The 12,906-nt window shown below is 38.8% G+C and overlaps 1 protein-coding gene across 1 annotated transcript in view; it reads left to right on the top strand.

Moving 5' to 3' along the window:
- Nucleotides 1-12,906, top strand: part of DNAH10 (dynein axonemal heavy chain 10) — a 5,879,077-nt gene that overhangs the window by 4,980,979 nt on the left and 885,192 nt on the right. Inside the window, exon 68 of the mRNA XM_044069759.1 lies at nt 10,192-10,346. Coding sequence (XP_043925694.1) covers nt 10,192-10,346 — 155 coding nt within the window. The remainder of the gene's footprint in view (nt 1-10,191; nt 10,347-12,906) is intronic.

Genomic DNA, 12,906 nt, shown 5'->3' with positions numbered 1-12,906 from the left:
TTTACCCCAGGGATCACTTCAGTGTCTCTGCTGGACAGAGGCACATGGAACTAATCTAAGGGGGCAGTGAAAGCCAACACATTCTGGCTAGGCTTATAATGCCTTCGGGCAGATAGCCTAGTACCTACCTATGAACCTATGAACATAAGCGACTAAAATTAGATAAGGAATGTATAGAAATGAGTAGACAGTTGTGGAAAGATCATGCAGGTGTGAGAGAATTCTATAAGAATTGGATATTATGATGGATAAGTTTCAAAGATAAATATAAAAAATGTTACTTGGAATGGCAAACTTTAAAAAGAAAAGAGGCAAAGGAAAATACAAAGAAGTAGGTAATTATGCATTTACAGTTTTAGTAAGAAAGAAGAAATCTTTTTTGATAGAGGGGAAGAAATATATCAGATCAGTCAAGAGAAGATCAAAAAGCAGTTGTTTAAACAAAAGTACAAGGGAAAAAGGAAGAGGTGACATCTTATTTGAGTAGTATAGTAAAAAGCAAACAAAAGGATAATAAGAGAAATAATAAATGGGAAAGAAGAAAGTGCAAAAAATCAACTAAAATAATAGTAATAGTAAAGATAATCATAAAAGAATATACAGAAAAAACATTTAAAGAAAATAAGATAAAGCAAAACTAAAAAGTTAAAAAAAAATAATGAAACAGGATAATAAAAAACTAGAAAAAGAAACAATGAACAAGTGATAATGCAATAAAATTGGTAAATATTGAATCAGCAACAGGACTGGATGGAATAAAATATTGTATGTACAGAGATATGTTAGAGCGACAGAAGAAGTGTTTCATGGAAGTATTAAATGAATGTCTACAGGAAGGTTTTAGACAAAAGGAGCCACTTTGTGATTTTAAGTATTTTCTTCTGATTTTTTGTTAAGTTTTACTGCTTTGCCACCTATTTTTTGGCATTTTCCGGCTTGCTAAAGTTTGTATCTGTAACAGTAACAGTACTTGGAACACATCTAGAGCCTGTTTACTGCATTTCTTGTGTTGCACTTAATTTAAAATCGTTTTTTTCTAAAAACTGCATTTTACCTGATTTTGGCCTAGCACTCAAGTGTGGGGTCATTTATTGCACTGTTGTGATTATTTTGCTGCTTGTGTATCTCTGCTACTTTTAAACTACAACAAAAAGAAAAAAAAAATCTTGCTTTTTTCCCCACTTTCTGAAAGGTAAGAAAGTTCAGTTACAGATTTGCTGTTCTGAACTGTTTGGAAGTTTCTAGAAGGCCAGTGCTTGCTTGGGCTAAAGGCAAGTCTCTGTGTTCACCAGTGGGAGTGGTTAACAATGAACAGCCTGCCTGTCTCTGGAGGAGTGGTTACTACCTAGAAGCTGTAGTTTCATTGGCCATTTTGGGTCAATTCTAAACTCCTTGATGTCGCTCTCTTAAAACCCTACAACTCTCTTTTTGCGCGGTTTTGCGCACTGAGCAGAGTCGGGCAGCACCGCCTAAACAGGTTTAAACTATTCCAGGCTCCACAAAGTCTGCTCTTCACTTTTTCCCTTAGAACTGTTCAAACTCTCAAAGTAATCACTCTATTCTCTTTCTAAAGCCCTGCACTTGCTCAGCTGTTATAAGGAAACACTAACTAACTAAAGCACTACACCCTCCTTGACTTCTCATAAGTATTAGGTCCTTCCTGATCAAGTGAAAAATCAGTTCCCTTCCCTAATCTGATAAGTAAAAAAAACAGTTCTCTATACTAATCTGGTATGTCCAAGGGTCAGTTTCAAGGTTACTCTCCAGTCCAGCTGGTGAATCTGAATTTTGAGGCAATGTTACAATTGCCTTATGTACACAGACAACCCTCTCCTCCTTCCAACAAACTCTAATACATGTGAGAGATGCAGTTACACAGCCAAACTGGAGGCAGAGCTCTCTCAACCCAAGACTGGCACAGTCAGTCAGGAGGAAAAGGTAACCACCCTCACCACAAATCCAGTCTCACACAGACCTATTGCATCTGCATACCCAACACATAAACACACAAAAACATACTCGGAGGCTCTAAATAAAAATCTGCCTAAACAACAAAGGCCTCCTAAGCAGATATCCAAGCAACAGCCACCACTCAACAATACCCACAAATCACATATCTCACAAAATCAGTGTGCCTCACAGTCACAGACCTTAAGGCCAAACAACACACCAAATACACTTGTTATAGGGGACTCTATTGTCCAGCACACTGACGTCCCGCTCACCAGACTGAACAAGGAGAAGGTCACTGTAAGCTGCCTGTTGGGTGCCAGGATCCGCCACATAACGCAAGCACTCAGGTCACCCAAAGCGAGTACAAGTATGACTCCGTCATTGTCCATGCTGGTGTGAATGACCTGAGACGTACCTCCCTGGACTACATGAAAAGAGACATAGAGGAGCTCTCTGACCATGTAGCCCAGGCTGGTGACCTTGAGTAGCATCTTGCCCTCACCAAGAATGATGCCACAGTATAAAGACAAAATGATCAGTTTCAACAATTGGCTAAAGTATTGGTGTCATTCAAAGGGGATCCAGTGTCTGTCAGCCTGGGATGATATGCTCGACAAGCCATGTTGCTTCGCTAGGGATGGCTTGCACCTGTCACCCTTAGGCTTTCGTATACTGGCCAAGGCTCTTGCCACCCCCATAGTGCCTTTTTTAGGCAAGGCTCAAAGGACAAACCCACCTCCATAGACAACCCAAGGATAAAAAAACTAAAGGTAATGCTACTCAATGCCAGAAGTCTAAACCTCAAGATGCACGCACACGAGGCTCTCCTCAGTATGGAGAAAATCGATGTCTGTGCAGTAACAGAAACCTGGTTCAAGGCTCCTGAGAGCACCCCAGCACTACCAGGTTATAACTCATACCATGCGTTTCAGCCCCAAAACTCGAACCGAAGCACAAAAGGAGGGGGTAAGTATCTATATTCATCAAAGATACCTACACCTGCAGGTTAGTGGCACTGCACGAAGCATCAGAAACCATCCATGTGCAACTAACAGCGGGCAAAACTGCCTTTCAGTTTGTAGCCTGCTACAGAACACCCTCCCTATTACAGGAACCCCACTTGGCATTCCTGAGGAGAATATGAAGGTCTCTCCAAACACTATGTTATTGGGTGACTTCAACTACCCAAGCATTGACTGGGAAAACTACTTAAGCCCAAACACCCTCGCCCAACGGTTCCTTGAATTTATAACGCACTGGAACAACTGGTCACCACTCCCACAAGAGGGAACAACATATTGGACATGGTCATCACCAACATGGGGACTGTATGTTCCACACCAGAAGTAAACCCCTCATTGGTAAGATCAGACCATAAACAAATTTCCCTGGACATCCATATCCCGTCCCCACCCCCAGCCAAGGAAATCACTGTAAAGAATTTCTCAAAAGCCAACTTTGCACTTCTCAAGACTGAGGTGGAATCTTTCAAAGCCCCTGGGCCAGAGGATAATACAGCCCAATCCGCAAAATCCTTTACAAATGCATTCTGTGAGCACCTGCAGGAATGCATGGATCGTGCTATCCCAAATAAAACCAAAACTCACTCCTCCAAAAACAGGAGACCGGTCTGGTGGACCCCGGCCATAAATAAGCTATACAACAGAAGGAGGAAGCTACTACATGACAGAGCAAAATCCCAAAAAGGGAAGGCATCGCTGATCAGTATTAGCAAGAAACTTCGATCCCTCATAAAATCATCAAAGGCCAGCTTCGAAAGAAAAATTGCCCTAGACACTAAAGATAATCACAAGGCCTTCTTTAGTTATGTCAGGAACATGGGCGGAAACTCCCAGATATGCTCTGAATTGTTGCATAACGGTACAAAATATACCGAACCTACAGACATAGCCAACATCCTGGCAGACAGATTCAGCGCAAACTTCTCCCCCCTTCCCCCCAAAGGAGCAAATGCCTATCCCAACTGAATGTAACCTCCCTGACATGACAGATGCACAGGTGAAAGCTGCCCTCTCCAAAGCAAAAAACACAGAATCTATGGGACCGGATGGTGTCCCAGGCTCTGTCTTACATGAGCTCCAAGAAGAACTGAACCTTCACATTAAGTCACTGTTCAAACTTAGCCTTACTACAGGATATGTACCCAAAGAATGGTGTACAGCTACAGTGGTCCCACTCCACAAAGGTGGTGCCACAACGGACCCCGGAAACTATCGCCCCATAAGCCTGACTAGTCTGGTCTGTAAAGCTATGGAACTCATAAACAAAGACATTGGGAGCCTCCAGACACTGGACCCTACCCAATTTGGCTTTGTTAAGGGCAGATCTTGCCACTTAAACCTAGTTGATTTCTTTGAAATAGTTACCAAAGCCATAGATGAGGGCAAGGTAGTCCACACAGCCTACCTGGACCTCGCAAAAGCCTTCGACACAATACCCCACTCAGGCATCATAAATAAGCTTACCAGCCCCTTTATCACAAGATGGGTTGCAAACTGGCTCAGAGATAGAACCCACATGGTCAGAATCGCAGGTGCCATGTCCGAATCCAAACCAGTTACAAGTGGCATCCCACAGGGCTCAGTTCTGGGACCTCTCTTGTTCGGTATATACTTCTCTGAGGTTCAGACTAACACGGGGGGGATTATGGCTGACAAAGTTCGTAGATGACTGCAAACTGGGGGCCATAATCGAATCTCCAGCTGACACAAGCATCCTCCAAAAGGGTCTCACAGAGATGGATGCTTGGTGCCAGAGTCACGGCCTCAAGCTAAATGCTAAAAAGTGCATAGTCATCCCCTTTGGGAAAAACAAGGTGCCCACAAATTACCACATAGGTGGTAATCCATTAAGTACAGAAGAAGTAATTAGAGATTTGGGGACTAACGTAGATAGTAATCCCTCCTTTGATAATCACGTTGCCAAAGTGGTTAGAAAGACCTTCTATATAGCCCACCTTATCATGAAAGGGTTCGCATCTAGATCAAGAGAGGTCATTGTGCCCCTCTACTCGTCACTCATCAGGCCCATAATTGAATACAATGCCCCTTTTGGGATGTACCTTACCCGACACCTGCAGCAACTGGAGAGACCCCAAAAGTACCTCACCAAGAGGATCATGGGCTACAAACAGATGTCCTATGCAGCTCGACTAAAGAAACTCCAGCTCTACTCAGTTGCTTACCGCCTACTCAGAGGCGATCTATGCCTGATGTACAAAGCCATGTCAAACCCAGAATTAATGGACATGCTCCACATCAAAAAATCCAAGTCCCTTAGAGCTACATGCTCCAGGGACCTAAACCTTAGCACAAAAATAAATAGGACATGCTGGAGGGACAGATTCATTTCCCAGAGGCTCCCCTCACTCTGGAATAGAATCCCAATTCATGTTAGACATAGCCCCTCGCTGACCCTCTTCAAGCGAAATCTGGACGCGTGGACCTGGGATCTCTTCTGTGTCCCTGCTAGACAGAGGCACAGTAAACTAATCTTAAAAGGGTACCTTCTGTGACCTACTTTACAGAGGCACAGTAGCCTAATCTAATAGGGAGGCGGAAGCCAAATACACTCTGGCTAGGCTTATAAATGCCCTAGGGCAAATAGCCTAGTATCTACCTATGAACCTATGAACCTAAGAAGAACTATGTGTTGGAGCTATGAAATTTATATGAGAAAAGGTAAAAGAAGCCAAGAAATTGAAGGTCAGTAGTACTTAATAATTCTGATTATAAGATTTTTATGTAAATAATAGAAAAGAGAGTGACTGGAAAATAAAATATAGGAAAAAAAACAATATTTGGGAAACAAAGGAAAAGGAAGTCAAGAGTTTCTAATGATAATAAGAGAAATTGTAGATAAAGTGAACAGGAAAACAGAAATTAAAATCATGGCAGGTGATTTGAATAAAACATTTGACAAGATAAAATGTGAAGTTTTATGGGACATAATAAAAGAATATAAGTTAGATTATACTAAAGATATTTGTTACAGTGTATGAAAAAATGTTAAGTAAAAGTCGTGGTAAATGGATGGTTAAGACAAGAAATAGAGATAGAGTGGAATGAGACAGGAATGTCCAGTGAATAGTATTTTATTTGTGTTAGTCATGAATGCAGTAGTTAGTAAAATAAATGCATCATTAACGGTAGCTGAATATAGGACTATATAAGGTATTAGAATACCAATTATGTTTTCATATGCAGATGATATAGTGTTAATGACAAAGAACAAAGAATAGATGGAAGAAGCCATTAAGCAACTCAGTACATTTTTGACAGTTATAGGCATGAGTATAAATGGAGATAAGAGTAAAGGATTAGGAAAAAATAGGGAATATTCAGTTTAACATGAAAAAAATAAAAACTATTAGGTGTAACATTTGGAAATGAGAGTTAAATTCAGCAGTGGGCAAGCTGCGGTGGTACAGCAGTAGTGTTGTTGCCTCACACAAATGGTTCTCCTGTTCGATTCTCAGCTGGAGTGCCTTCTGTGTGGAGTCTGCATGTCCTCCCCGCAGTCGAGTGGCCTCCGAAAGACATGTGAATGGGAGTGCCTTCGCTGAAGGTTGGGCGTCGGGCTGGCAACTCGGCACCAAAAAAAATTTACTGCCAATCATTAGTGGACCAGAGTTCCGCTATGGTGACCCCTAACCGTGAAAATCCGAAAAGACAAACAACAACATAGTTAAATTCAGCAGTGGGAAGGTATGTTAAAAAATAAGGCATATGTTTATTTTGAAGAATGTGTAAGTTATCTTATAAAGGGTCTATATCACTTCAGCGAAGTTCAACAAAATCTACTCCCCACACCTCCGCCTAATTGTATATACCAACTTTGAGATGATACTACAGTGGGGAAAGGGCAAATTTTCCGATCCTCACTGTACTGCGATCTCAGTATGAACAGTTGGATGAAAAGCATGTTTGATGTAAGTGAACTTAAAATGTCATTCACTGAACTGAATTTTCACTGAAGTAATATAGACCCCATATAAAAAGGAGGTGTATTTAATAAATTCTATATTACTGGGAAAATTGCATATTTAACAAATGTTTTCATGATTCCTACAAAATGTGAAAAGCAATTAATGACAATTGTGTTTTCATTTATATGGGATCCAGATTAACTCCAGTAAAAAGAGGAATATTTTACATTAAGGAAGAAGGAGGAGGGTCGGGTTTGGTAATTCTGGTTGTATATGCAGCATCATGAAATGTATGTAGTGTTGATATGATGAAAGAAGAAAATGGGTCATTAATAAGTGTAATAATGAAAGAAAAAGACACAAAATATGGTGTTTAATGAGTAAATATAGAAGAGAAAGAAAAGCTGTGAATGAGGAAGTAAAACAGTATTAAAAAATAATATTGTGAACAATAAAAATAAGAGATATAATAAATGATGGGAAATATGGCATTTGAACATAATGAATGTGTTATTGTGCTTAACTATGGGAAAGGATGGAGGAAAAAAATAAAAGCCATAAAAACGAGAGCAGTATAGTGTAAAAACTTGTACAATGTAGAGATTTTCTATGGAAATTATCAACAAAAATTGTCACTAAAAGCGAATATGCCATATAAAAAAATAGAAGGAATATGTAATTACTGTGGTGAAGTTCAAACAACAGAACATGTATTCTTTTAAATGTAAAAGGGTGAAGAAATGATGGCAAAAGCTGTGTGAAAACAATTACTTGGAAGGAATTAAGAAAATGGAGGATAGAAATGTGGATATGTTGAAATATTGAAATTATAGAGGTAAAAGAAGGAAATTTGTAAAGAAAATAGAAAGATGTTTTACATAATATGGAATGAAAGACTGACTGAATTAAAATGTAATGGGAAATGGATATTGGCAGAAATATTAAAAATAAATACATTTTTGGTTATGGGAAAAGGGGTGGGGTCATAAAATGAATTCAGCTGAAGGAAGAAAATTGGGGTCTCTATTAGAGCATCGAAGTTTCAAAACTTTGAATGTTCTAATATCGACCCCTATTCAGCGAACGCTTACAACATCAAACATGCAGAACAGTGAATTTTTTCCTAGGGAAAAAATTTGCTGTTCCGAAACACATACTCACAACACAAGCACACCAAACAAACAGCAATCCACACACATACACCTAACAACTTGCATCTAACTCTACACTAAACTGTATATACACCACTAACTATCTACTTACCTTAACCCAAACCCTAACCCTAAGGTCCGTCACTATCGGACACTCACCTCACCCGTGCCCTAACCCTAACTCACCTACCCTGCCCTAACCCTCATGTCCACACAATTGCACACATACCTAACCCGCGCCCTAACCCTAACTCACCTAACCTGTGCCCAATCGCACACTTACCTGAACCCGACCCGTAACTTTCCACCGCAGCGCTGAAAATAGCAAAACAACAGAAACGGACAACCGAATTCTTTCCCTAGGAAAAAAATTTGGTTTTCTGTAGCTTCGCTATTTTCAGCTTTCGCTGAATAGGGGTGGATATTAGAACATTCGACATTTTGAAACTTCAATGTTCTAATATAGACCCATAAACATATGTATAAAGTTATCCAAATGATGGAAAATTGGTTGTATTGTAAAAATTTTAAATAATTGTAAATAGTGTTCTGTATGTAAATATTGTAGATAATGTATTTAATAGGGGAGCCCTGCTGTTTTCAATAGTTGCTGTAGGATCTTTTACACTCACCAGAGCTACCATCAACTTAATGGGACCTCGTTTTAATGACTCGTATAAAGGACAGCACACTCAGTAAATGCAGCACCCCTTGATGTTCCACTACAGTGTTAGCAGTTTAAAAATAATCCAGTCAATACAACCCACAGTCTTCTGATCTTCTGACACAAAAGGCAAGTGTTCTATCTTTTGAACCACTGTATTTATCAAACCTCTCTCCACCTGTAATCGAAACTCCACTTACAAAGGACCTTGCCTCCTGTCAGTCTGAGTATACTAAATGCAGCTCATTATTAACTATAAAAATAAAACTAAATCCACATTGTTTGGAACCTAACAGACATTACCCCAAGACCCCACCACCCCAATGGAGAATACAAATCAGCAACTCCAAGTGTATACAAATCACTAGAACATTCAAATACCTAGTAATCCGACAGGATCCTCAGCATAATTTGCAACATAATTTACAGCAGAATAATTCCTAAAATCAGAGAACTTCTTCTCTAGGCATAGAAGACGTTAAAATTTCTGGCTCTTGAAAACAGAATAGTGATCAGCAAAGGAATACTCTTAACCTGTCTGAAATATGGCCTTCTCTCTTGCATGTTTTTCTGGCCTGAGTTGTGCTTAAAGTGGTCTGAGAAGGGCCAATTCACTTACAGAGTTAACAATTGAGAGAGGAAAAATTCCTCCAGTCTGAGAAAAGATATTTTTTTCACACTTAGAATGTAACATGGTTCCTCTGGTTCTGTGGCAGGATTAACATCATCACATGGTCTAAGCACTTTCACTCCTTTACTGCAAGTAATTAATTAATCTCTTTCAATGTGAATAGATAGATAAATAGACAGATAAATGCTTGTTTCATTTGTTCATTCAAGAATATAACCTTGAAAGGGTTCACTGAGCTAGTGTTACTCATTTCAGAGTGAATCATGGATCAGTGATGCTGCATGACTGAATTAGTTTTAAATCGAATGAGGTACAGTACAACTAAACAATCTTAGTGGCATCGCTCATGTCAGAGAAGGATTGACTTATCTGGTTAACAAATAACAGTTAAGTATGTAAATAGATACACAAAACAAATTCTTGGATATGCATATTAAATGTTAATTTTATCAGCAGATGTGTGTAAAACTCCTATGCTGCATTAAATGAATCTCACTTTTCTGTGTATCAAAACTATTTCTTTGAAACATATTGTGCCCTTTAAAATTTTTAAAACAAGAATGTGTTGTGTAGTTGCTGTCTTTAGCTATTTATTTATTAAATAGTGTCACATCCTACAGTCCTTTTCTGATACCTAACTGTAATCGATTCAAATTAGTGGAATATAAGAGAACATTGACATATATGCATCCTCGCTTTTATCTTAAATTTTATGCCTTAACTGCATGTTCACATCGTAGAAAAACACTTGCTATTAAGACTAGTGATCTGATTTTTTTTTTCTTAATTGTTTACTGAAATATATTACATCAGTAGTTAATTGATTTTTCATTATTTCTGACAGGAAACATTTCACTGGAGAAAAGCAAAAGAAAGAAGCCTTGGCCTTGGCTCAATGATCAGAGCTGGGAGGATATTATCCGCCTGGCAGGGCTTTTTTCTGACACATTCGGTTCTCTCCCTGATGATATTGAGAAACATGAGAAGGAATGGAAACAAGTAGGTGCTTATATCTGTAATTGTTAATATCTCTTTATTAACTTTAAGAAAAATCACTTTAGGCCATACTGATTCACTAGCCTCACCAGACAGGTTATATATCTCAGCCTCATCAGTTAACCTGTTGTGTGTATATTTACAATTCATATTAATTAAATGCATATACTTGTTATTAATGACTCACTGCTTCATATAGTTGAGTTTTGCTTTCTATCACAAGAAGTAAGGCAGCAGATCTTTGAACTCCAGTAAAATGTATGAAGTGCACAATAGTGATACATGTATACTTTATTACTTTGATTGAAGTTCTAATTGTTGAGCATTTCAACAATTTAAAAGTAATGTTTAGGTTTTTGCCCTGTATAGGTTAGTATTTCATTTTAAACTGTCTTAAATGGCTTTGAATCATTTTTTTTTTGGTGTGGGGGGGGGGGGGTGGCTACAGGCTTTTTGTCACTTTTGCAAACCAAAGGGAATAATGACTGATTATAGAAATTAAGGAGTCCCATTTTTTGTTGAGTAGCAATATGGGAGCTTTCCAGAAAGATTAAAGCAACTGCATAGTCTGGCTAATTGGAATTTCTTTGTGTGTGTGTGTGTGTGTGTGTGTGTGTGTGTGTGTGTGTGTGTGTGTGTGTGTGTGTGTCTATGTAAGCATGTTTTGCAAGTTTATCAGTTCTTTACTTGGTTCTAGTGGGTTTGGGTGCTCTAAGCTTTCAGCAAGGGCATCTAGTGACTTTTCAAAGGTGTGTTGGCTGCAGGTGAATGCTGTTAGTTTCTTGTTTTTTGAGGTAGTAGCAATTTTATTATCATGTTATGCTAGATGCTTGCTTGATAACATCTTTCTGTTTATAAATACAGAAGTAACAGATTAAGTGCAACAATAAATACAGCAATGATTTGGACATCAAAATTTATGTTATTCCTTATAAGAAAATATTCAACATATTTGGCAGGGGAAGGCCTTATGTATGATTGATGGTGCTATGATTTTTTGGTTCTGAGAGGAAGGGCAGGTTAATTTAGCTATATGCTGTTACTGGATATTTAATTTTATTGTTAAGATGCTTTTGTTATTAATAAAATGTTACAGGGATGCTATAGAAATGTGTTTAAAGTTATGGCTTCGTTTTAGTACTACACCTCAACCCAATATCACTTAAAGCACAGGATTAGCAACTGGTAGACTTGGATTTAAAACCTGGTTGGGGCACAACTGGGCAGCAGCAACAACAGTTTCTGTGTGAAAGAAAGGCTTGGCAATCAACTTCCATATATGCCACAAGAACTCTATGGGGCCTACCCATACAGGTGCCATAAGTCGATTTCAGGTTGAGAGTACTTACTTTTTCAAGTACTAAGGATTGGTTATGATAGATAAGCTGTGCACTTATTTTTCACTTAGATATGTATAGGAGGGAAGAGTTGTTTTAATATTGCATACATCTTTATTTATGTGATTTCAAAATTTCACAAGTTATATGATTTTAGTAAATGCAGTTTGTCAGTAACCATATGCCAGATGATTTTGAAGCTAATTTAATATTAGGAAAGGTTGGTGAGGAAATACGATTAATTTTTATTATATGGCTCCCTACTGAAATGATGGCACTCAAAATGTGGACATGCCAAAAAATAAAAAATAAATGACCGAAAACACAGGCGAAGGGCAAATCTTGAAAATCATTCTTCTCCTTTAAACTTCTTTTTTGATAGGCAACCCTCCCCAAACTCCAAGATCACCATACCTTAGAGAAAAGGAAATATTCTGAAAAATTCCATCTCAGACTTAATATATGTAAGTCCATTCTTTTGGCCATTCAGTCTCCATATTCCAGAACTCACTATAGCCACCAGAGCTTTCTTTCAGAATATTGGTGCTTCACCGCCTTTTAAAATACTGTTAAACAAAACCTTCCAGATCTTTATCACTTTCTTCCCTTCTAGCATCAAACTTCCACAAATACCATCTATTCCTGGAAACTTTCCTGCAAATTGATTATATGTCACCGTTTTTATCTCATCTCTCTATATATTAAAGACATACACACATCCAGGCTGGTCAAACAGTATGACACATATGAGACACTCCAGGTGCAGTTAACCATTGACAAGACCCCTATTGAAAATCAAAGCTAGCTACAGGCCCCCAAATTTGACTCAAGATGCCCACTCTCCCTATCTGGACCTCTTTGAATCTGTCAAGATTCAACCCTTTACCCTGATCCTGGGCGACGTTAAGCACCCAAACATAGATTGGAAGAACTACTCATGCCAGAACACAAATGCCAAGAGATTCCTCAGTTTTGTCATTGCAAATGCCTTGGAACAGCTAGTCGATACCCACACAAGAGGTGATAATATCTTGGATTTGGTATTAATCAACATGAGTAACCACTGCAACATCCCTACAGTTTCATCCTCCCTGGTAAGATCTGACCATAAAGGGGTCACATTCAAAGTCACCATCTCCCCTGCCACCCCCTCTAGCTAGAGTCCAACAAAAACCTATAAGGCTGATCACAAACTCCTGAGGGATGGTATATACAGCTTCACAGCC

This window comes from Protopterus annectens, chromosome 4.part0 (genome assembly GCF_019279795.1).
Source record: "Protopterus annectens isolate FY-2018-M chromosome 4.part0, PAN1.0, whole genome shotgun sequence".
Classification (NCBI taxonomy): Eukaryota; Metazoa; Chordata; order Ceratodontiformes; family Protopteridae; genus Protopterus; species Protopterus annectens.
This window is presented reverse-complemented; position numbering and strand designations above follow the sequence as displayed.